Source organism: Bos mutus, chromosome 2, assembly GCF_027580195.1.
Source record: "Bos mutus isolate GX-2022 chromosome 2, NWIPB_WYAK_1.1, whole genome shotgun sequence".
NCBI classification, from domain to species: Eukaryota; Metazoa; Chordata; class Mammalia; order Artiodactyla; family Bovidae; genus Bos; species Bos mutus.
In genome coordinates this window covers 96,948,646-96,975,176 of record NC_091618.1, presented here as the reverse complement: position 1 = coordinate 96,975,176, position 26,531 = coordinate 96,948,646, and the positions used below count along the sequence as shown (strand labels likewise).

General features: G+C 37.2%; 1 protein-coding gene across 3 annotated transcripts in view; it reads left to right on the top strand.

The window, feature by feature from the left end:
* CYTIP (cytohesin 1 interacting protein) overlaps nucleotides 1-21,854 on the top strand; it is an 80,379-nt gene extending 58,525 nt beyond the window's left edge. For all 3 annotated transcript variants that reach the window (XM_070357286.1, XM_070357292.1, XM_005906379.3), the window contains 7 exons: nucleotides 1,459-1,508; nucleotides 1,741-1,795; nucleotides 5,734-5,836; nucleotides 6,052-6,145; nucleotides 8,942-9,011; nucleotides 17,687-17,753; nucleotides 20,394-21,854. In XM_070357286.1, the coding sequence (XP_070213387.1) occupies nucleotides 1,459-1,508; nucleotides 1,741-1,795; nucleotides 5,734-5,836; nucleotides 6,052-6,145; nucleotides 8,942-9,011; nucleotides 17,687-17,753; nucleotides 20,394-20,854 (900 nt within the window). In that variant the 3' untranslated portion in view covers nucleotides 20,855-21,854. The remainder of the gene's footprint in view (nucleotides 1-1,458; nucleotides 1,509-1,740; nucleotides 1,796-5,733; nucleotides 5,837-6,051; nucleotides 6,146-8,941; nucleotides 9,012-17,686; nucleotides 17,754-20,393) is intronic.
* Nucleotides 21,855-26,531: the final 4,677 nt, after the last annotated feature.

The following is a 26,531-nucleotide window of genomic DNA, read 5'->3' as shown; positions in this document are numbered from 1 at the left end:
ATATAAATGATTTCAGTCCAGAACTAATAAAAGAGGAAAGTATAATAAACTTATTATTATTGTAGGAAGATGTCAGTTTTTTCACGGCGTTAACAATACTGACCAGTGGCCAAATTCTGAACACTGAACCATTCGAGAAAATTTGTGAGAATGCTGGCATTTTATACTTGGTAATTCAAATTCCTTACAGTGATGTAGCTTCTCTAACAAATGCCTTAATGAAGATTTCATTTGTGCATTAATTTCTTCTGCACACTTTTCTCAATTTGGCTCTTAGCTTCTATTTTACCTTTATTTGTTTGGACTCCTGCATTATCTCCTGATATTTTCTGTAGTCACTGATATATAAGAAGCATAATAGGTTGCCACTTAAATAAACACCTTGGACTAACCAGTAGCATGAACTTCTGTTTTGGAACCCTGGACCAACACTTGAGAAAGAGCTGATTAACATTTGTTAATGCCTAAGCAAAGAACCAACACAAAACACACAAAACTCACTATAATTACCTTAAAAAAAAGATGATACCTTCAGGCAACTTTTCCTTTATTTATAATGATAGACTGTATCCCGGAAGCTTATCTTTAAATGATCTCTTCCCAAAACATGCAGAGGAGTAAAGTGAAAGTGTTAGTTGCTCAGTCCTGTCTGACTCTTTGCGACCCCATGGACTATAGCCTGCCAGGCTCATCTGTCAATGGGATTCTCCAGGCAAGAATACCAGAGTGGGTAGCCATTCTCATCTCCAGGGGATCTTCCTGACCCAGGGATCAAACCCAGGTCTCCCACATTGCAGGCAGATTCTTTACTGTCTGAGCTACCAGGGAAGCAAAAGTTTATGCCATTTACAATGTTTATACCATTCTGAAGTTCCTTTCCTTTCTTGGATAGAAATCTTACTGTACTCTTTTAAAATGATTGCAAAAATAAATCATAATAATTGAGATTTTGAGTCCCTCATTTTACCCAAATTATGCTTCTAGTTATTAGATGATTTTATCCTTCTAAAAACAGTAACATATTGAACTATTACAATAAACAGTCATTTCATTAGCATCTCCCCAAACTATCAACTATTTGGTTTTATATGTCATTCTATGGGTGTTATTTTTCCTTTGGATTTCAGTGTGATTATAAACTGCTGCGGTTAAACTTTCAGAGGCTATTTTAGATACAGATTAGATATGAAGTTCTTTTTGGAAGCTTTGGAATTTTGCAACATTACATTAACTCTTTTGCCATAGGGTGTTATTATCGAAGCCTGTTTTAATCTTTCAAATGGAATACCTGAATGGTTCCTTTCCCAGCTGTCCTTTGCTATCACTAGAGAATGGAAATTACTGCCTTTCTGTAACAATTTTCCAGGAGTGGGGCTAAAGAAGAGTCCTTTGTGATTTAGAACATTTTACAGTTGTGTCTTAAGGATCTTTCAGTAACTGTGTACTTTTATTTTTCAGCTTGCTCTGACAAGGTCAAGTTCTGTAGGTGACTTTTCCTGGTCTCAAAGGTAAAGAATTTCATTTGTTTTTTGGTGTCTCACCAAGATATTTAGGAACACAGCTTTCCAGGATGTTGATATCTCAGACATACACACACATACACACACACACACACACAGTCATACATACTACAGTTTATACAAACATCAGCTATTTTTTATTGACAGTTATTTTTAATGATAGATATGTGCCAAATGTGACACTTTGATATTCATTCCTAGCTTTTTTTTTTTTTTACAGAAAGCTTGTTATTGTGGAAAAACAAGATAATGGAACATTTGGATTTGAAATTCAGGTGGGCAGTTTTCAAATTTTCCAGACTTTTAATTAAGAAAGTGGCACCGGCAATGTCATGATATTTACAAAGAAAGAATGAAGTCGGGCTTAGGGATTGACAGAGGCTGTGACTTGTGTTCTATGTGTGGCTGTTTTTGATAGTTTTTCGGTTTGTTGGGTACCACCAAGGAAAGAAAACATTCAAGCAGATAAAATAATCACCCTGAGATTTACTCAACTTCTTGTTTCTCTTTGCTTTATTATTCTTGTCGGTCTGAGACTGATCAGAAATTCTTGCTATCAGTCAGCTCATAAATAAGAGAATGACGTACTCTTTATAAGTGAATCTTATATATTTGCATTAGTGATGGGTTTTGCCTAATAATTTCTTATAGTGTGCATCAGATTTTGCCTACACTTCAGTATTCAGAGATAGTTGAAGGAAATATATTTGTGTATATGGACTGTATCCATTTATAGTTACTATTACATTTGAAAATACTAAAGTTTTCATATTGGACTCTATGAGAAGTTTGTACTCTTTTCCTTAGTGATAACATTTTATAACTATTATTTGAAAATACTTAATATTTGGCTCTATGCGTGTATTGCCTCATGCTGTAGGAAATTTTAAGTCTTTATGGATTTCTATTTAAAAGCCTAAGAATTTAATTTCTTATTTGCTGTCTGCTTTTTCACGGCTATATTTGTAAATATGATGCATTAGGTCAAACAAAGTCTTGTCTAATTAAGCACAACAGAGTAGTTTAAGTATTACTGTGTTCTTTTTCCAGTATACTTTTGCATTTCTTTTAGAAGCAGTCTGCATAATCATATCCTCATACAAAATATCAGTTTTTATATCTTAACTTTGGTGCTGGCTTCAGAAAACTTTGGTGACTAATTATCAGCACAACAATTGGAAACTCAGTGTGTTTTAAGATTAGGAACAAGAGGCTGCTCTGTAAGATGCATTTTAAGAATAAACAAAATGGAACTTTAGCTGCAATGAGCAGGGAGAAGGCTCTCAGAGAAAAGAAGAGACCTTCTCCTTTCTGAATTCTACTTTTGAATTTGGTGAAATCTCTTTCTTTCATTGGGCTTTAGAAGCATAGTGCTTTCTCTTATTACTCATTCACATGAAACACTCCCTATTCTGTATTGTAGAGACACTGTGCTTTTTGTGACCACTTCTTTTCAAATGAGAATTATGCCCAAGGATGTGCAGTGATTGCTACTGAAAACAGGAGCAGAGACTACTCATTTATCCTTACTTAATGTGATCAAGGAGAATCTCTTCTCATCTTTCTATAGACATACCACTGCTTCTCCCACATTTCTCCTTCATACCATAAACACTACATGGAGCAAGAATCAAAACTTTCATTAGGAGACAGCAGGTTATAGCGGCCTGAACCTTTGTGGATTCACGTGAATGATGGCTTCACCTCTGGACTGTAGCATATTATTTTAGTGATGCAAGGGTCAATTCCTCCGCAAATTCCCTATGGGTGTATGCTTTCCATTACTAGCTCTATGCATTACCTATTTCCTAGTACTCACAAGGTTTATAGCGATTGTCAAATAGGCGGCATGCTCTGAGAACATTTTAAAGGCCAAGTAGAAACTCATATACCCTTATTGAGCCTCCATTCATTAACACGTGTTTGGGTCTTGGTCAGTGGGGCACAGGGCATGCTGGGAGAGAACAAGTCGACCTCCTCTGGTTTCCATGGATGTTAGTGTTTTGCTGATATGGAGAGTAATGTAGCAAGACCAGAACACAGACCTTAGATTCATTTACAACTGAATTTGTGTTCTTTCAGTGCTACTTTAGTAGGTTCTTAGGCATTTTAAATGAGATAACATATGTGAAGTACTTAGTAATGTGCCTGATTCCAGTAGAAGGTAAGCAAATGACAAGTGTTAGAATGAAGGCATGAGAAAGTAGTGCACTTTTGTGTCTCTAGGAAATGACTGAGCAAAAGAAAAATATCCAACTGATTAGTTCTTTCCAAAGCTTTGGGACCTCTGCCTATCTCTAACCACAAATTTTACACCTGTGGCAAACATATACGCAAGTGCATGCTACATCAATTAACGTTTCCCCTTCATGGTACTTACTTTGCTTCCTGGACATGGAGCATAAATTCTCACTGCTAATGAGAATCATTATAACAGTGGTTTCCCAAAGGAAGGTCTCTCATATCTTTGGTCCATGTGTTGTGTGAACCAGACCATGCTTCATTTCTGGAAGGGCCTGGGCAGTGGCAAGAAGATTCCCTGGCCAAAAAAAAAAAAAAAATCTGTTAAAGGAATCTGTGATATTGATGGAAAGTAAATTCAGTTCAGTTCAGTTCAGTTCAGTTTGCCAGTCATGTACGACTCTTTGCGACTCCATAGACTGCAGCATGCTGGGCTTCCCTGTCCATCACCAACTCCTGGAGCTTGCTCAAACTCATGTCCATCGAGTCAGTGACACCATCCAACCATCTCATCCTCTGTTATCTCCTTCTCCTCCTGCCTTCAATCTTTCCTAGCATCAGGGTCTTGAAAGTAGATTATATGATCTCTAAAAGTCTCATCTGCCTTTAAGATAGGGGGACTCTAAATGCCTTTCAGAGTGAATCGAAATCCCTTCAAGGTTAACAAAGTCAAGTTTCTAGAAGTTTCTTGCATTGATTGACTTCTGGTTCTGCTGGTTCTGGAAACTGTATGTCTAAAATATAAAGGAATGGACATTGAACATTAGTTTTTCCACAAGGAAGCAGTGCTGGGATGTGGTTTAATTTTAGGAAACATATTAGGAAGACTTACTTAGAATGCTGATTTTGATTCTAAATGGAACTAGACCTCATAACTTCAATATGTGAAAAAGAAGAATATAGATCACTGGGCCACTCTATTCATCAAACACTGGTGCTGTGTTCTTGGTACAAATCGAAAGGAAAAACAAAACCAAGTTGCTTTTGCCAAATTGAGGCAAGAGGCGAAGCATAACTTTTTATCTTTTAGTCGAGTGGCTAATAAATTGGTGAGTATTCAGGGCAGGTGTACCAACGAGCGTTCAGGAATGAAGATAATTGAGTCAATTATAATACTTTTGAATTAATGAAGGGCAGATTGTCATTATTTGCAGAACTCTGATTTAAAATAATTAATGTTGGCATGTCTCCCTTGCTGGATGTGTAATGTTTCCTACGCTCCTGTAATAAGTACTTTAGCTTGGAAGAACCACATAGAGATTTTTCTCTCTGCTCTTGCCTACTGCTATTTTATCCTATGGGGAAAGAGAAACTGAATTTTTCTTGTTAAATACACAATAGCATCAGGTGGTCTCTTAGGCATGAAAGTCTTATATCTTAAACCAGTCTTACACTGCTTTCTTTCTTAAGCGAGATGTGTTTTTTTTTTTTTTTTTTTAACATTTATTCATTACTTTTTGGTTGTGCTGGTTCTTTGTTGCTGTGTTGCTTTTCTCTGGTTGTAGAGAGTGGGGACTACTCTCCAGTCGCAGTGAGTGGGCTTCTCATTGCAGTGGCTTCTCTTTTTGCAAAGCACAGGCTCTAGAGCATGTGGGCTTCGGTAGTTGCGACTCGCAGGCCCTAGAGCACAGGCTCAGTAGTTGTGGCACATGGGCTTAGTTGCCCCCTGGCATGCGGGATAATACCGGACCAGGGATCCAACTTGTGTCTCCTGCATTGGCAGGCAGGTTCTTTACCACTGAGCCACCAGCGAAGCCCCAGAGGTGTTTTTTTATGAATGGGGTCAGCTACAAAATGTGTGGGAGAAGTGTCAGATTGGTCCTTATATTCAATTTATACTCAGAAAAGCTTCCTGAACTGTTCTTTGTACTTATGTATCATGTTATGTAAGGTAATTGATACTGCTTAATTTTTTTTGACAAATAGATTTTGAGTTTTTTAATAGTAATTATGTATCTTTCTCATTTTACAGACTTACAGGCTCCCAAACCAAAACACCTGCTCCGCAGATATGTGCACCCTGATCTGCAAAATCCAGGAGGACAGCCCAGCACACTGCGCTGGTCTGCAAGCTGGTAAGTCAGAACTATGCTTATGTTTGGAATTATTTAAATAGCAAGAAAAAAATTTTTTTTTTGATGGTGAAGGTCAGGATGTGATTGTTGCTTTGAGTTTCCTCAGCTCCTTTATGTTGCCAAGGTTTGGGGCTTGTGTGTTTTGTTTAATATGTGGGTCAGGAAAGATTATTTAACCAACCATTTTAACACTCGTTTTTCTTGGTATCTCCCAGGTGATGTCCTTGCAAAAATCAATGGTGTGAGCACAGAAGGCTTTACCCACAAACAAGTTGTTGACCTGATCAGATCGTCAGGAAACCTGTTAACGTAACTATCTGGTTGCTTCCCATGGGGCTTAAAAAATTGTTACGGTCTCTCATAATGCCTGTTGAGTGAATGAATAGGTTTTTTGTTCGGGATCACAAGGGAGGCAGCGCACCATAGCTTGGGGATATTGGGTACAGACGTTTCTATCAGTTCCTTTTGTTTCTCAAGGTTTCCTCAAACTTGAACGTGTTGTCAACATCTGAAGTCAGAGGGCATCAGTAGCCCTATGTCTGAGTGGGACATTTTAAAAATTTTATTTTTGATTCACATTCAATTTAACTGGCCCACATTCTCTTTAGACAGAGAGGAATGAATCGAGTTTCCGTGGCTGACATAATCCTGTGGTTAGAGCAAACGAAAGTTCAGAAGGGCTGAGCTTTTTCTTCTTAGACCACCAGCCAGTTGTTTTTCCCTCCTAGTGTTCTGTCTGAAAGAGCAGTCTGCTCAGCCCTCCTGCCCTGCAACATGCACACTGACACCTGCTGCTATTCGCAGTTTACTAATGGGAGGCTTGCTTCCCCAGTAGAGATTCAACTGACGTTTTCACCCTTAGAACCTAATAAGACAAAGATGGAATTCAGCCATTCATTAAAATAACATTTATTGAGCAAATACTATATTTCCAGCTCTGTGATAGGCTCAGGGAGACAAAGACACTTCTATTGCTTTATTAATTATGGAAAGAGATAGGTAAGAAAAGCCCGCAAAAATAAGATATTTTGATATTTAAATTATGATAACTATTATGGAGAAAATAGAAAAAGGGATGGGATAAAACACTGAGCGAGAGGGCTGCATTTTTAGCTTAAGTGTTAAAAGTGGTCCTTTCTGAGAAGGTGAATTTTGAGCTGAGAGTGAAATGATGAGAAGGGATGGTTCGATGAACTCCTGGTGAGAACATTTCAGGTAAAAGAGAGGTTTGAGTTATCAAAGTAGGCTTGGCATGTTCAAGGGATAGAGAGATAGCCAGAATAATTAATTGGTGGCTGGTGAATTAAGAAGAGTAGAGTAAGAAATGAAGACAGAGCATTCTCCAGTAAGCAGAGCAAGGGTCTCACCAGTTAGGTTTAATAGTTTATAATTTATTCTGATTATCTCATTTATTCTTTACAGTCATCCTGTGAAGTTGATTTTATTCCTATTTATAAACGAAGTGACTCAGGCTGAAATGAGGTTTAGTTAAAACCAACCACCTAGTAAGTGCCTGAGCTGGGATCTGACCATCTGCTCTGGATGCCAGGATCCTTTCTCCAGCTATCCCACAGCTGTTCCTTGCAAGCTGCCAATAAAAAATTCCCTGGACACTCTTTTGTGGTTCTAGTCTAAAACTTCAAAGGATGTTTTTTTTTTGCGGGGTGGGGGAGGTTGTGTGAGAGTAATTTTGAAAGATGACTGGTGGTGGAAGAGGCCCGTGTCCAACTCTATGGTTGCTATGAGTTCAGGATAAAGGATGGGGACCACTCTAGCTCCAGAGAAATTTCAGTCCATGAGGTAGGAACATGTTCAAGGGAACGTGCTGGTGGTTAGAATCAGAAACCTGTATTCCAAGTGGGTTAAGTGGGCAGACCGCAGGTGTATAATTAGAGTAGTGGGTGGAGACAGGTGGAAATCCAGAGGTCAGGGAAATGAGAGACAGTTTGTACAAATACTGAAGACAGCGGCCAATCTATGCCTACAGTTCTGCCCACAGATATCTGTTGCTTGGGTAGGTCGGATCAACAGGAAGGTACCAAACAGATTCACATGGATCCTCCCTAACATCTAGAGTCAAGAGCCCGTAATGAGAAAGCTGATGTGTTGGCTTGCTATCATCTCATTGTCTTGGGTATAATGCTATTGGAAACAGCATTATACCCAATAGATTGCATTTAATATTATTACTTTACCAGGCCTTGACAAATTTCTTGCATCTTTATAGAGTTACAGCTTATTTATCAGAATGACTTTGAACCAATACTTAAAAAGATGCTTAGTTTTGTAACTCATACGTCATATTTATCTTATTCAGAATGATGGTTTAGTAGTCAAAATAAAGTCTTCTAACTTGAGCCCACAAAACAAATAAATCACTCAGGATAGAACAAGTCTCTTTATTTTTAGAAAGGCATTTGGTACAGGGAAAAAGAACACCATTAAATTGATAATTCAAGGATTAAAAGTTGTACACTTAAAAGTTTTGAGATGAGTCATTTGAAAGTTAATATCTCAGTAGTGTTGATCCTATTTGTTCTAGTTCTAAATTTCGGGCAATTTACAAAAGTAAAATTTTCTAGACTCTTAAGGTAGAACAGATTTTCCCATTTCAATACGTAGTTTTTTGATTTCATTGTTTGAAAGGCCCTAGTGCGGGTTTTCAATTGCTGTATTCCTCATGCTTAGCATGATGTCTAGAGACTGGCTCATAGTAGATGCCCAATGAATACTCACCAAATGAAAGAGGTGGTTCAGCCAGACCACACAATACGTTCTAGTAGAGAACAACCATCATTGCCTTAGAGTGGCTTCTATAAAATGAGCTACAGTTTACAAATAAACCAGGGCCTTTTCTTCTAGTCACCCTCTCAAAAGGTGTGTGTTTTTTTTTTTTTTTTTTTTTTTTGCCATATTCGTTCTTTGAATGTTGTCAGAAGGTTTGGCTTACATCCAGATACTTGAAGTGCCATGAGAATGGTGACATTTATGTTGCTTTTTGAGGATAGTCTGTGCTCAGAGTGTAGTACTTTGTAAGGGATGGTGCTTGTTTGAGAGAATCACTCATGTTATTTCCCACCCCCCTCCTTTTTTTTCTTAAAACAGGATAGAGACTCTTAATGGAACAATGATTCTCAAAAGAACAGAGCTTGAGGCAAAGCTGCAAGTTTTAAAGGTAATTTAATTTAATACAGTGAGACAAATTTTTCATCCTTGAATGTGTGAGTGGAAGAATAAAGATCTATTTGAAGAACTGAGATAGCCCTTGAAGATGAAATGTCGTGATGAGTCTAAACTGCTGAATTATCAAGAGCCGTACAATTACCTTTGCAGGAATATTAAATTTACAAACCAGGGCAAATCACTTCCTTCCTTCCTCCTTCTGTGTGTCTATGGGGCTCAGAAAGGCAACAGGAAAGCACATCTCCTGAAGAAGTTTTCATTAATGCACCTGTGACCTCTTTTGATTTCCATTCTGTGTGGGAAAAAGCAAAGATGGAGGAGCTGTCATTTTCCCAAGTGCTGTGTGTGTGGGGAAGGCCTGGGGTTTTTGTTTTCTGTTGTTCTCCCATTTCGCCTCCTTCTTACTACGAAGATCAAGTTCCTCTACTCCTGTGGATGTCTTTGAATCTACTTTTGCTGGCAAATACACTGTCAACTCTGGAGGAGAAATTGAAGTTTTCAGGAGATACTGCACAATGCAGGATGTTCAGTGAATATTCTCTGGGCTCTTTGAGGGTCTTCAAAATCTGTTTCCTAGAGTGAGGAAGTTCTGGCAGGCCATGAAATCTAGGACCTCACTATGTGCATCTTAATTATTGAGCCCAAGAGGGTAGAGTTACCATATTTCTGTATTATCTTGTATTCCTCCCTTTTCCCACATCTAATTTATCAACAAGCCCTGTTTTCTTCTTTCTCAACATTAGTTTTATATTCTTATCATTTTGCTTATTCCTCTGATCTTTTGAATCAATTTAGAAAATTCTTAAAAAAAATATCCTCTGTTAGATGGTGATAAGAATTGAATTGTCTTTATAGAATAAATGAGATCAATGAACATTTTTATGATTTTTGCTTTCCTTACTTCAAACACAGGGTCTGTGTCTTTCCATTCAAGTTGTTTATATACTTCAAAAACATTCTGTATTTTCTTCATCCATTTTATATTTACACTGATTATACATTATATATTATATAATGTATATTACATATGCACTGATAGATTTATTCCTATATAATAAATAAATTTAAATTGTATTTTTAATTAATAAATATAATTATTTCTAAATTTTTCTTGCTGTAATTAATGTGGTCTTTTAATTTTTCAATTGCTTATTGCTATTGATATTTATATAAAGTTTTAAATCCAAGAGTCTTGCTGAACTCCCTTTATTCTGGCTATATGTTTGCAGACTCCCTTGGATTTTTTATATAAACATATTATCTGCACATAATAAAAGTTTGCCCCTTTACTCCCAATTATTCAACTAGTTTATTTTTTTCTTCTCTTATAATATTGGTTAGGACCTTCAGGATATTGCAAATAGTGAGTGTGAGTTTTCAAGTTAAAAAAAGTCTCTAACATTTTATCATTGAAGTTTTGTAAGGAGTAAATAGCTCATCATATTATCTTTAGGTTTTTTAAAACTGTCGAAAGCTAATTTGTTTCTGCAGAAGAGAGTCTGAGTGAAAATCTTTTTTGAAAAAGTAAAACTGGCTGTTTCAGCCTTTTGTAAGAAAAAAAGGAAAGAAATGTAGAATATAAGCTAGCAATGTTATTTAAAACATAAGTGAAAAATAGGTTTATGTTTCATGGAATAAAGAACTCTCTTGCACAACACATATTTGCATGTTTATAAGCATTTTCTGTGCTTTGAACATTTTCTCTTAAAGTTTTAATATACATACTTTATTGTTTTTCTAACCTAGAAAATGTTCAACACCTCCATCCTCTCCCAGAATATCACGAATCTTAACATCTTTAAACATCCATTTAAGACTCCATCTTCCTTATTATTGCTTACTTTAGAAAATTCTATCAATTTTCAAAATAAAAAAGACAGGTTTTTATTCCTAACTGCTGGTAATGAGCAAGTATACCAGCCTGTGAAGTGATGGGCTTGCCCAGTTTCTCATATTCTGTTCTTTACTTTTGGGTTCACTTTCCTTCTTGCCATAGTGTTTCTTTCAGTGAGAGTGGGTGGGTCTTTATTGAAAAATATTCATTTCACTGCTGCTATTGAAAGAGTTTTATAAGTAATTGGATTATTCTAAGGTGATGTTTTGTCTCCTTAGCACTTTGATTCTATTGTTCTTTGATATTTTGTTTGTGAGGGATCTCCTAACTGTTTATCTTTTGTAGGTAATTTGCATTTTCTATATTTTCTTCTAAAAGTTTAAAGTGTTATTTTTTAATATTGAAGTCTTTAATTCACTTAGAATTAATTTTTTATGTAGTATAAGTTAGGATTCCAACTTTATTTTATTTTTTCTCTTTGGAAACTCAGTTCTCCCAGTACCATTTATTTTATACAGTCTTTCTTTCTCCCCAGTGGACCTGAAATGAAACTTCTGTTTTTACACTAGTTCCATATATGAATGGGTCTTACAGGCTTCTAATTCTGATTCATTGATTAACTTGTTTCCCTTAGGCTCAGCTATTCTACCTTTGTAATAAATATTGATGTCTGATTGGGCAAGATTTTTAGGTTATTCTTGGCTCTTTAATTGTCTGTGCACATTTTAGAATCAGATTGTCAAATTCTATAACTAATTTTGGAGTTTTGATAGGTAGCATCGTTTTTATAGATCAATTTGAGGAAAGCTGATATCTGTATGCTATTGGGCTTTCTTACTGACAGACTATCTCACTAGTTAATTTTAAATTATTTTTTGTATTTCAATAAGGTCCTATGTTTTTATGTAGATAGATCTTATGAATCTTTTATTAGATTTATTCCTTTGTAAAATGATTTTTATTGTTATATAGTTACTTTATTAAAAATATTGTTTTGAGGTTTATGCATAGCTGTGTGAAATAAATTTTTCTATGCTGTTATTATACTCAAACACTTTGCCAGACTATATAATTTCTAATTCTCTATAGATTATTTTGAGTTTCTCATGAAGATAGTAACTATCTATTAGGAATGATATTCAGCCCTTATTTTGCTATATTGGGTAAGGTCTATAATACAATGATGAATAGAAACTAAACTAGTAGGCATCCTTGCTTTGCTCTTGATCATAAAGGGAGTTCTTTTGACTCTTTCTTATCTCTAGGGATATATTTTTCATGTTAAGAAGGCTCCCTTCTATACCAAGTTTGCTGGTTTTTTTTACTTGTGTAAAAAAGTGCTTGCATATTATCTTGTATCAGATACATTTTTTTTCTGTAAGTGTTGAGATGGTCTTATTTATTTTTAAAAATCTGTCAGTTTGATGAATAACATTTAAAGATTTTTTAATGTAAAAACACCCTTGCATTTCTATAATAAATCCATAATTTACATAAGTATAATAAGTATAACATAATTATGTAAATTATGGTCATAATTTATATTTTTTATATACTTGTAGATTTGGCCTGCTGACATTTTCTTTAGAATTGTTGAGGGTAACTTCATTTTACAGGTAGAATGGCCTGTAATTTTCTTCTCTCAGACTATCTTTTTTTTAATCTTCTTTTTTAGTTTTGGTATCGAATTTACTAGGCTCTTAGCATGAGCTAAGGAATCTCTTCCCCTTTTTGTCCTCTGGTAGAATTCTTGTAACACTATCTGAATCACCTGGCCTTGGGGTTCTTTTTGATATGAATACTTCTAAACTTGGTTTTGGTTTCTTTATAAGACTGCTCGAGGTTTCTGCTTTTGTTTGTTTGTTTGCTTGAGCCAGCTTTATTGAATGATGTTTTTGCTAGTAAAGTTTTGAAATTTTCAAATTTATTGCACAAAGTTGATAATAAACATTCTATTTTCATCTTTTTCTTTTCTAACAAGCTGTGCTTATGTCCCCATTTTCATTTGTACTACTTTTTATGTCTTTTTTTTTTTTTTTTCCCCCTTGGTAATTCTCTCTAGAGGATTTCCCATTTGGGGATCTTTTCAAAACCCAGTATTTCAATTTTGGTCAATTATCCATCTTTTTCCTGATTGCTTTTAAGGAGTTTTTTGTCTTTCCTGATCTACAGCTTCACCACAGTCTCATTAGGCTTGGATTCATTTCTAAATTTATCCTGCTGGGAACTTGCAGTGTTCTCAGTTTTTGTGACTTTCTTCCGTTTGGGGTAATTATCAGCTTGACCTCTGTGAATATACCTTCCTCATCATTCCCTGGATAATCTTCTGAAACTCCTGCTAGGCGCATTTCAGAATCTTTTGATTTACCTTCCATGCTTCTTAACCACCCTTTCAGATTTTGTATCACATTATGTTTTTGTTTAATTTTTTAACTGAAGTATAATTGATTTGCAATCAATTTTGTTAGTTTCAGGTGTATAGCAAAGTGATTCACTGATACATATATATGTGTATGTATCTACTATATCTGCATTCTTTTTTCAATTCTTTTCATTGTTATGTTATTTTTTAATTCCTTTGTAATATCTTCAGTAATGTTGTCTGTGTTCTGTATAGAATGTGTTCTTTCTATTGAGTTTTAAATATTAATTTTTTATTTTCAAATAATTCTTTTTCATGCCTATCTTTTCTTTTCTTCCTTTGTTTAAAATTTCTTGTTCTGAGGAACATCACATTTCTCTTTCAGGATTGCAAATACTCTTTATTTTAAAGTCTTTGAACACTTTTCTGTTTTTTGTTTGGAGAGAATTCATGTACTGATTATCAGTTTTGTTGTCTTTCTTATCATTAAACTTATGTGGAGTTCTGGAGAGTGTGGATTGCCTGCTTCCCTTGGCCTCTCTGTGCCACTCAGTGTGAGTTGGGCAGTGGCTTCTGCTCTGCAACTCAAGACTTCCAGTACAGAGCCAGGTCTGGCAGCTTGGATGCCTTCCCTGGGGGCCAGCATGCAGCTTGGGTCGTGAGGCTGCGTTCATGCGCTCCTGGCCCTGTGGGTACATGCTTTCCATGAGCTATAGTCACCCTTAGCAGCTTTGTTCAGCCTCTTTTTCATGGTGGTAGAGCTTAACCAAGGTTCTTCTCTCAAGCGGGAAACCTGTCTTTGTCTCTGCCTCACATAGGGTCTAATTTTCTCCTGACTTCTTTCTTTTTCTCCAGGTCTAGTAGAACTTTGGGTTCATTCCTGTTCATCATCTTTCATTTCTGTTGCCTTTCTAATCTTGTAATTGTGAGGTTTCCAGCTCATCACTTGGGCTAGAAATGTCTGGATCTGACCTATTAACCAGAGTCAGGTTGGCTTCCCCTTCACGCAGTGACATTTAGTTTGTGCATCCTGCTGCGTCAGTGGCATCGTGTCTCACAAAGGTTCCTTGTGTGGCCACGACCTCTTCTTCAGAAACGATGGTCCCTTTTGAGCTAAATTTTCAGGGATTCCCTTTCTTGTGACCTATGATTCAAATGTTTGACATGAAAACAGCACATCTAGTGGGCTAACTGAGGGAGCTATTATCTGATATTTACTGAGTTTGTAGCCCTTGGGAACCATTTTGCTACACTGAACCTTTATTTTTTAATCTGGAACTTTTAGGACCATTATTTATGAAAACATGATAAAAGTAGTAAGTGTTAGTTGCTCAGTCATGTCTTACCCTTTGTGACCCCACAGACCATAGCCCATCAGGCTCCTCTGGCCATGGAATTCTCCAGGCAAAAATACTGGAGTGGGTAGCCATTCCATTCTCCAGGGGATCTTCCTGACCCAGGGTTCAAACCCAGGGTCTCCTGCATTGCATTGCAGGCAGACTGTTTTCTGTCTGAGCCACCAGGTAAGCCCAGGTGGCATATAAGTAGTAAAGTGCCATGGAAATGTTTATCTAAAGTCTCATGGAGAATGAAAACATTGGAGACATATTCAACCAAATATCCAGTCTGTGACAGCTGAGTGTTGCTTCAGGAAGACACCCTTTCATTTATTCAACATTTAAGGAGCAGCTTCAGTATGATAGGCACTCACCTAGGCACAGTGAGCTGAGCTGATGTGGCCAAGTAGGGTTAGATCTCACCTATGCTTCAATTTTCTTCTAATAATGAGAGGTTGCTGCTGCTGCTGCTAAGTCGCTTCAGTCGTGTCCGACTCTGTGCGACCCCATAGATGGCAGCCCACCAGGCTCCCCCGTCCCTGGGATTCTCCAGGCAAGAACACAGGAGTGGCTTGCCATTTCCTTCTCCAATGCATGAAAGTAAAAAGTGAAGGTGAAGTCGCGCAGTCGTGTCCGACTCTTCACGACCCCATGGATGGCAGCCTACCAGGCTCCTCCATCCATGGGATTTTCCAGGCAAGAGTACTGGAGTGGGGTGCCATTGCCTTCTCTGAATGAGAGGTTAGATTTGTCCAAATACACCACTGTGATGTTAATAATAGACCGAAACAGACTTTGAGCAAAATGAGGAAGCTTCAGTACAGACTAAAAGCTCTTAGTCACTTTGACACAGCTGCTCTTTACACTGGTATTTTCTTGGTTTAAGTGACGACATACTGAGATGACTGGGACAAATCAACAGATTTGATACTTAAAAACCTTTATTTTCACAGAAACTATTTGGCAAGTCCTGACTTTGTATTTATAGGTAGTAAGTACAGAAATACAACTTCCTCTTCTGCCTATAATTAGTTTTGAGTATTGGTCTATCCTTATGCTCCCCAATTGGACTCTATTCTCTTGTAAGAGATAAACCTCTTTAAGAAAGAAAAAAGGGCTTATATGCCAGATCCCTGCTGGTTCTGTACTTCCTGGTTTCCTGACTCTGACCTTCACATGACCTCAGGTTTATAAGAGCTATAAATTCAGGTAGCCCAGCAGTCTTAGAGCCAGGTAGACTATGTTATAGTATAGAAAGGACAAGGAATTAACTGAGTGAGGTATTTTATGTCTTTGATTTATTGATTACATATTATACTGACAGGCATAAGGAATGCTGCTATATGTTACTGTTATCAAGGCTGAGAAAGTCCTGCCCAGTGATTGTTCATTCCCTGAACAGCCAGAGTCCCCCTTAAACATTTAATGGCATTCTTGTAATATTTTCTTTTCCTTTAGTCTTCCTCTTCCAAATGTACTTTTCCCCTACTCTCCCATTTTAGCCTTCGTCTACCCCTTCCAGACTGATCTGTACAAAGGACCATTTGTTTCTTCTTAGGCTGCCTTTCCTTCCTGATAAATGTCCACAGGCAAATCTGAGTGGTGGGGTACCTAAATCTGGGGGCTTGCTGTGGACCTGAAGTGGCAAAGAAGGGGTGGAGTGAAAAGCAGAGAGAAGGGAGAAGGAGCCTTTTGCCTCGTCAGGTGCCTTCTCCTTTGTTGACGTTCGACTCCCATCCGCAGCCTGGCTGTGGGCTAGGCCAGGCCTCATGTGCAGTCGTGACCATTACAGCAGCCCCTTCATCCCTCCCTGGGCCACTGTTCTCATGCACGGAGCAGCCAAGGAAGGAAGCAGTTAAGAAGTCAAGAACTGTTAAGAAATGTTCTAAGTTTAGCCCTCCAAGGATATCTTTTAGAGCTGGTCAGCTTCCCTTGGCGAGGGAGGGAGGAGAGAGGAGGGTTCAGGATGGGGAACACATGTATACCTGTGGCGGATTCATTTTGATGTATGGCAAAACCAATACAATATTGTAAAGTTAAAAAATAAAATAAAATTAAATTAAATTAAAAAAAAAAAAAGAAAAGAAATAGATATCCAGCAGAAAAAATAATGTTAGTGACCCAGGCTTATAGAATGATGGTGGTATTTTTTTTTAATCGAAATACAGTTGATTTACAATATTGTGTTAGTTTTGGATGTACAGCAAAGTGATCCAGTTATATATACATATATTTTTCAGATTTCTTTCTATTACATGTTACTATAAGCTACTGAATGTAGTTCTCTGTGGTGTACGATAAATTCTTGTTGTTCATCTATTTTATGTATAATAGTGTGTATGTCTTAATCCTATACTCCTAATTTATCCCTCTCCTGCCCCATTTCCCCTTTGATAAGCATGTTTGTTTTCTGTCTGTGAATCTGTTTCTGTTTTATAAATAAGCTTATTGGTATCATTTTTTTTAGGTTCCACATATAAGTGATATCATACAGTATTTGTCTTTCTCTTTCTGACTTGCTTTTTGCTTAGTGTGAAAATCTCTAGGCCCATCCATGTTGCTGCAAATGCCATTATTTCATTCTTTTTCATAGCTGAGTAATATTTCATTGTATATATGTACCACATCTTGTGTCCGTTCAAAATGATCATGGCATTTTTGAACATTTACTAAGCTGTATCCACCATTCCACCCATTTTCATCTACTAATGCTTATAATCCTCATGAAAATCCAAGGGTTTAGGTTCTGTTGTCCTCATGTTATAAATGAGAGAAGCCTAGAGTTTAAAGTCTTGCTGAATCAGCTAGTAAATGGACACAAACCCAAGCAATCTGCTTTTCCAATAATTTAAAATAAAAAAACGTAAATGTCATTGTTTCTATTTTCTGTCATCTCTATTGAAACAATGTTATTGTTTCAATTCGTTGGTGCTACTAGACTATTTCTTGAGAAATTGGTGTTCCCTATATTCCCCTATTATACAGAAAAAAAAAATCTTTCAAATGAATGAGAGGGATTGTTGGTGCTAGAAAGAAATGAAAAAAAATGAATTGACAAATCTGAGCCCCTGAAAGTACATTGCTGTCTTCTCTGGGGTTTCCTAATAATTAGCACTTTTTTTCTTCTTTCTCAGCAAACCTTAAAGAAGAAATGGGTGGAGTTCAGATCTCTGCAGTTACAGGAACAGCGCCTGCTTCATGGTAAATGTGATTTCCGGTTCAGAAACCACACTTACATTTCATTCTTTCAGTACTGCTGTGTCTAAATTGTTTTAAGATTGTCATCATTACAAGGAAAAAATTTTCTAGCATGGGTCAAAAATAGTCTGTATTCCTTTGGCTTGGCTTTTGGAGTGACCAGTGTATTTGGAGGAGGGGTAAGTCAGATGACGCCCCCTCTTCCACACACATAACACATGCACACGAAAACATGGACACACATGCACGCACACACTGCAAGAAGCACCTGGGGATTTTAGAAGAGCAATATGAATGGTGGCCTCATTTTCTTATTACTTTGGCAGATGAATTAAATTTCTGAGAATACCTTTGGCTCAGGGGCTGCATAGTTCTGAGAAACTCTTGAAACTGGAAAGGTAGCATGCTTCTTGGGTGGAGCTTGTATTATTTGCTCAAATTGTGTAAGTTAGAATAATGCAGAGGTATTCTCCTTCATGGCCCTCAAACCCAGGAAATGTGAAGGATCTTTAAAACAGTAAATGCATGCTTCTTGCCATTGTATGCATTCTGAGAAGAAGGGTTGAGTTTAAAATTCGTTGACTTGGCACTTGCTGTGTGACTGGTATAACCTGAGGAATGAACTTACATGTGCAAATAATGCACTGAAACTACTAGCTATGTGGGTGTGAAATACAGCTTATATCTTTGTTAGATAAGTCTGACCTAAAGTCTCTATTTATAACCTTACACTATCTGTTTGTTTTAGTGATCATCTGTTTATAGAAAAAAGATATATTTAATTCTTAGTTCGGCACTAATTTATGACAGAAGTTGGTGTTCAAGTTCTTTCTTTTCAGAAAATGAAACATATATGAGTTACTTCTCTATTTGTGTTTACAAAGTAATATTCTTAAAAATAACAGGGTTTTTTTGAGGGATCTAAAATTTGCTAACAAGTCAGAGGCACAAATATATGGCTACTTCCTGGATTTCTGTAGACTACACGGTGTTTGGCATATCTTTGCCTCTACTTGCAGAGGAGCATCCTAAAGGGGAGATGGGGTTTGATCTGATAAGTGTAGGCAGTTTTGTGGTTCTGTGGGCATGGCCTTGTATAGACAAGGTCCTTTGTTCAGGATCAAGGAGATTGGCTCCTCATAAGGCCATTGTCTATATTTTTTGAGAGATTAAAAGAGTTCTTTAGTTTACTTTTTATAGACCTAGAATAAATATCCAGGGCATGAGATTCTACATGCCAAATGCTCTCCAATCAAAAGACATTCATCAACTTGTTGTCAAATGAAATAAAGTAGGTTTTGTTAACAAAAAAGAACGCATTATAACTGGTCACCATAGGGCTGACCCTACTCAACCTTGCAGATCAAATGGAAAAATAAACAAACAGTCTCTTTTAATATTGTCAACCAAGGGCAAAGGAGAGCAGCAGTAGAGACAATCAGCATGAGGTTAAAAAAACACATTTCTGAGTGTGTAATGTCCTATTACTTTTCCTGAAGCAAAGTCACCTTCAAATGATTTTTTTTTTCTGGCTAGCATTACAAATAATCTCCTTTCTTTTAGCAGCATACCAAACAACTCAGATAGTACAGAAGCAAGTGGGATATGAACAGGCTGTTGGTGTGAGATTAAAATTTGACTTTGGAGAGCCCAGATGTAGGTTATAAAAGGTTGATGAAGAAATTCAGCTAAGCAGATAACATTCAATTTTTTCAAATGATTATTTATTTTAGGACAGGGATGTTTTCTGGTACACTACCATTTCAAAGAATATAAGTATTAAAGTATTCTAAGAATAAACTGGGAATATCGAGGCACTAAGATATCCTTTCTGTTCTAAGCATCTTTGAATTCTCTAATAATCAGTCCGTAAGGTGCAGGTTTTATAACTGTGATTTCCATACACTTCAAGTGATGTTATAATAATTTTACAATTATTAAAAAATGCAGTAACTAAAAACTGGAGGAACTAAAATAGAGAAAATCCACAAGAGGGCATTTCTCCAAGTATATTCTTTGGAACCCATTTCTATGATGATTTTAATAAAAAGTGGCAGGGCCACTTTAATGTGAGAAATGATTCTTTTGGAAATTCAAAAGTTGCACTGGAATACTGTTAGATGAGTTGAACTATTCTAATGTGAAGATTTTGTTTCAATTTATTTAATCTAGACCATTTTTTGTGACCATGGAATCCTTTACATGAAACTAATCCATAAACAAGGTTTTCCCAGGTGGCAGAGCGCTAAAGAATCTGCTCACCAGTGCAGGAGATGCAAGAGATGGAGGTTTGGTCCCTGGGTCAGGAAGATTCCTGGAATAGAAATGGCAACCCAGTCTAGTATTCTTGTCTGGAAAACTCCATAGACAGAAGAGCCTGGCAGCCTAGAGTCACAGGGTCACAAAGAGTCAAACAACCAAGTAACTGAGCACCCACAGTCTATGGACAAATAGCTTGAAAAATCATACTCTTAAGCTTATCAAATGATCTCATAGACAGTCACTTATTTGTGCAAGCTTGGTGAAAAGAACTATTTACCCTTACTCTTTCTTGTGCCTTTCAAAGAGAAATTTTGATGTATTTACTTGTAAGGAGTGATGCTTAGATCTATTTCACAGGAGGCTTTCTTTTCTGCACTGTAGGTGATGCGACTAACTGCCCAAGCTTGGAAAATATGGACATAGATGAATTCACACTGCTTGGACCCCTGCCTGGCGCGGCCCTCCGGGACCGGAATCGATTATCCAGTGCCAGCAGCTGTAAGAGCTGGCTGAGCTCCATGACGATAGACAGTGAGGATGGGTACCAGACCGGTGTGTCTGAAGACTCCAGTCGGGACGCCTTCAGCCGCCAGACAAGCACAGATGACGAGTGCTTTGTCCTGAAGGAAGGAGACGATTTTCTGAAGAGGTCTTCTTCGAGGAGGAATCGGAGCATTAGTTCTGCCAGCAGTGGGTCCATGTCTCCTTTGTGTGAGGGTAACTTCTCAGGCATGTATGGGACCCTGCCCAGGAAAAGCAGAAGGGGAAGCGTCCGGAAACAGCTCTTGAAATTCATCCCAGGCCTTCACCACGCTGTGGAAGAGGAAGAGAGTCGCTTTTAATGGGTTGCCCTGCCCTTTCCTATTAGCTTATTTTGTAAATATCTTCAGATTCCTTTAGATCAGCTCCACCCAGTTTAGTGGGAAAGTGCAGATGGATTGCAAAACTGACATCTCATTTCATGGCTGTAGTGAACTTTATTTAAACTTTTGTACTACTATGTATCTTTTGCAATCTTTTTTTAACCAGACCGGTTCAAGTTCTAAGCAGGCAGTAGGAAAATTAAATAATAGTAAATTACAAAATATAACAAATTAACTCAAGTGCCTGCTCATTTTAATGCTGCCTGTGAAAGCAAGGGTAATATTTATTTTCTAGATTAGTCATGTGAAAAGTTGAGAACTTTTTAGAATCAAGTATAAATAAGAATGTGACAGAATGTAATTATTTGGAATACCTTCTGTAGATTAACTGGTGGGTTACAAAACTTATATTTGCTTGAGCTCAGTAGACTATGGGGAGGCTTATTAATAGGCGTTTTGAATGTTTCTGTTCAAATTTATGAAAGATTAGAAGCGAAGATGATCATCAGCCCTTTTTTTAATATCCACAATGATAATAAAGCAGGAAGTAGATTTAATAGGAGGATTTAAGCTTTATAAAATCCATTGAAAGATGTTTTCTAAGATGGGTACTAAAGAAGACTATAATAAGGTCTTTTTTACTGGTGGCCTAAACAAAATGGATGAGGATGTCTTTCTTACCTGATTCAACTTTTGCTCTTCCTAAACATTGATGACGAGTCTGTAACTCTCAAGATCCTACAGCCTTGTGATGTTTTTTGAACAAATATCTAAAGTTTGAAAAATTAGAGTTAGGAAAAAGATTTTCCTCCTGTGGAATTTTTTCACATTACTCCTCACTTTATATTATATATTCTTAGTAGTTATTGCTGCAGCACTCTCTTGTCTATTAGTTATGTTGGTATCACTTTTACTCCTCATCTTTCAATCACATTTTTATTCAATGCCAATTAAAGTTCATGATTTCTCTGTTCTGGCGATACAGCTGCTCATTACCTGTATTCTAGGGTAGATAATCTAGACAATGTAATATACAGTCCCTACTGATTGTCAATGCTGTATGTGCATGTGTGTGTGTGTATGTGTGAGAGATAGATGACTCTGAGTGTAACTGATACACTTAAATAAACTGAATAAAGAGTGACTCATTTTGAGGAAAAAAGAGATGAGGGCAAGGAAGCTTGTAGGGTAAGAAATAAGTGATAAAATAAAATAGGAAAATATTTCTAATGGGACATACTTTCTATTAATTCTTTGAATTCAGGAGGATCCAGTGGGCTCTGCATAAGAATCATTCATGTGAAGAATAGAGCTTTCACAGGAACAACGGCAATCTTGTCTGTCATTTACTGAATGCATAATAGGTGAAAGATGTTGTCCATGTGATCCCAGAAATAAACCTGTAGAGAGACATTAGGCATATAGATAAGGAAGCAGGTATTCAGAGAAGCCCCCATGGTCACTGGGAGGGCTAATATTGGAAGCCAGTTTTTCCCAGCTCTAGCTTACCTGCTTAGTCTCTCTGGATGTTGTTCACCTCTTTGCTGGTTCTGTGTGGTTACCACCACAGGACTACCATTTGCCCCAACCCCAATATTTAAAATGTACAATTGTAGATATTGCATGAATAAGGATATTGTAAATAGGAGAAAAGACCCTATTTGGTAAATAGAAAGGCAAACATATAAGGTGACTCTTCTCAGGTCTACAAGCAAGTTTTCAGATATAAGCACATAACTTATAATAACTACATGGTTAGCAATACATTTATTTTCAACAGGGGCTTGCAAATCAATTGTGATTTGACAGATATTGCTTATTTCTCACCACAGACTAGAATTGTCATGTTAAAGATCTGCTTACATGTGTGTAGCATTATCTGTTTGTCCTCTTTCACCAAGTCCAGGGGCAAAAATACTATATTTATTTTAGGAAAGATGATTTTAAAGTATTCTATGTGAACAATGTTTTAAGAGCTACCGCAGTTCATCTGGAAAAGCAGACAACATGTCATTTGCCTTTCTGTGGTTTTAAGTGTTAAATATAGTATGATACCATCTTACAGTAAACATCAAACCCAAAATGGTAGAGGGAAGAAGCACAGCATGCTGCACTGTCGCCTGCGATAAGAAGCATGAGAGCCGAGTTAGACATGTTCTGGAAAAAAAGTTAAGCATTTTTTAACCAAAGTACAGGAAGGAAGGGTATCGCATGTTTTGTGTGTTCACAAGTTGTAAGAAACCTGTTGTTGAGTGGAAATGTGGGTAAATTTCTCATAGCATAGTTTTTCAACCTGAATCTGACCTCAATGAGGCTTTAGAAGATGTCATTTCTCTAATTTTCTGGTGTGCAATGACCACAGTGACTTACTTTGATATAATTTACTGGGAAAAGAAAAGTGAAGAGTTTTTTTTTAACCCCAAAGTTGTCAAATATGTAATATTGGTGAATTTACTAATTGAAAATTTGTTATGAAAATGCATTTTTCTAATATGGCTTTGATTGATAAATCAAATTTGAATCAAACCTATTAGGAGTCACTCTTGTCATGTGACTATAGGAACACCACCATGTCAAACAGGTTGGAACTATATTTTTTGAAATGATTTTATTTATCATTTCTACTTTTTAATGCTTTTCCATCTTAGTGCATGATACAAACAATACTAAAAATCCTAGTCTGAAGTGAAGATCAAACTTGGAAACAGCTTGTGTATACTAATCATAAAGTATAAGTATTGGTGGATGTATACAGTCTAAGCATAGTATATAACACATAACAACTATACTATACTTTGGATCACAAAATTATTGGTGCTTTATATCCAATTCCTTACACAACTATGGGCAATAAAATAAAATTTTGACACCTTTCTGAAATAAAGAATGCTACTCTTCAATGACAGAACTTTCTGCTATCTCTCTCTGTCTTTACTTACTTTAAATGAAATGGAATTTAAAAAATCTAGAGTGACCTATTAACACCTATCTCTTTGAGGTTCTTAAAATATATTACCTATTTAATTGAGGCTTTGCACTTGTATTAGCTTTCTGTTATTGTTTGACAAATTGCTGCAAACATAGAGGTTTAAAATATAATATCTCAAAAGTTTGTGCATCAGGAGTACGGGCAATGTTTAGCTGGGTCTCCTTGAAACGAAGCAGGACCCTGTGGTCCTTGACCCCAAACCCTGCAACATCCTCTGCCTGCTTTTGTCTGTGGAAAACTTCAGTCAAAGAATAAGTTTAATCAGAGAAATGAAAATGTAGAAACAAAGGAAAACAGTCAAAGAAGATCAAATAATAATAACGTAGTCATTAAACGGAGTTAAGGACCTTTGTTTCCTTCTCAAGGACTACAGATAATATTCTGAACCATATCCCAGGTGCTGTCTTATAAAAAAATAAACTACATGATGACCAGGCTATACCCATGACATAAGCTGCCACAATTATAAGAACTGGCCTCAAAAAATGGGAGGAAACAGACCCTGGAACTGAAAATTAACTGTACCTACAACAACCAACTGTACCTAAAACAATCAATGTCAACAACCAAGTTGACATTGATTAGACCACTGATGACCAATTTGAAGATTACTGTCAAAGATGACTGTGCTGTTTCTGTATATAACCTCATTTCTGTCTCTAAAAGCTCTTGCCCCTCTGGTTGTGTGTGTGGGGGGGCATCTGCCAGTTGTCGGGGGGTACAGCCTTTGGACAGATGTCTGCCCACCACCCCCCTAGTTGCTGAAATCTGAAATAAAGCAAGCTTTCCTTTCTACCAAACTGGCCTGTTTATTGGCTTTTGAACTGTGGGCAGCCAGACTCCACAATCTTTTAACATCCTCAGAGTTTCACAGAGCAGCAATCATGATGTCACCCAGGACTGAGTTCTTATCTACAGGCTTGACTGGGGAAGGATTTCCTATCACAATTCCTCAGGGTTGTTGTCAGAAGCATTCCTTATAGCCATAGGTTTCATGGCAACTTGCTTATCAAAACCCAACAATAGAGAGAAAGAGATACTATAACCATTAGTTGCTCAATCATGTCCAACTCTTTGTGACCCCATGGACTGTAGCCTGCCAGGCTCTTCTGTCTGTCAAATTCTCCAGGCAAGATACTGGAGGGGGTAGCCATTTCCTTCTCCGGAAGATTTTCCCCAACTCAGGGATTGAACCTGAGTCTCCCACATTGCAGGCAGATTCTTTACCATCTGAGCCACCAGGGAAGTGAGACAGAGCCCTAAATAATGCAGTGTAACCAGACTGACATCCCAGTACCTTTGCCATAGAACAGAACATAATCACAAGAGTGATATCTCATCAATTGTGCCATCTATTTGTTAGATACAAGTCACAGGACCCACCCACACTCACAGAGCTGGGCTTACACAAAGGCATGAATAGGAGGAGGGGACTGGGAGCTACCTTAGAAGCTATTCACAACACTATTCAAGGAGTTCACAAATTGATAATTTAAGATACTGAGTCTTCTCTAAACTTCTTTGAGCAAAAGAAAGTGTGAATGTCACCGTTTTTAATTTTTACATAGAGCAATGTTAAGATTAACGACTTTTTTTTTTTTTTTTTTGAGTATAAGATATGGTTTATTTTGAAGAGGGGACAAAGGTTCTTTTTTTTTTTTTTTTCCCTTAGGCATAGACTTTTAAATTTTATTTTATTTTTAAACTTTACATAATTGTATTAGTTTTGCCAAATATCAAAATGAATCGCCACAGGCATACATGTTCCCCATCCTGAACCCTCCTCCCTCCTCCTCCCCACACCATCCTCTGGGTCATCCCAGTGCACCAGCCCCAAGCATCCAGTATCGCACATCGAACCTGGACTGGCAACTCGTTTCTTACATGATATTCTACATGTTTCAATGTCACTCTCCCAAATCTTCCCACCTCTCCCTCTCGCACAGAGTCCATAAGACTGTTCTATACATCAGTGTCTCTTTTGCTATCTCGTACACCAGGTTATTGTTACCATCTTTCTAAATTCCATATATATATGCGTTAGTATACTGTATTTATGTTTTTCCTTCTGGCTTACTTCACTCTGTATAATAGGCTCCAGTTTCATCCACCTCATTAGAACTGATTCAAATGTATTCTTTTTAATGGCTGAGTAATACTCCATTGTGTATATGTACCACAGCTTTCTTATCCATTCATCTGCTGATGGACATCTAGGTTGCTTCCATGTCCTGGCTATTATAAACAGTGCTGCGATGAACATTGGGGTACACGTGTCTCTTTCCCTTCTGGTTTCCTCAGTGTGTATGCCCAGCAGTGGGATTGCTGGATCATAAGGCAGTTCTATTTCCAGATTTTTAAGGAATCTCCACACTGTTCTCCATAGTGGCTGTACTAGTTTGCATTCCCACCAACAGTGTAAGAGGGTTCCCTTTTCTCCACACCCTCTCCAGCATTTATTATTTGTAGACTTTTGGATCGCAGCCATTCTGACTGGTGTGAAATGGTACCTCATAGTGGTTTTGATTTGCATTTCTCTGATAATGAGTGATGTTGAGCATCTTTTCATGTGTTTGTTAGCCATCTGTATGTCTTCAACGACTTTTTAATTTAAAGAAATTGGCCAAGATTGTATAACCAGCCAAAAAGCTGAGGAGGAAACTATAT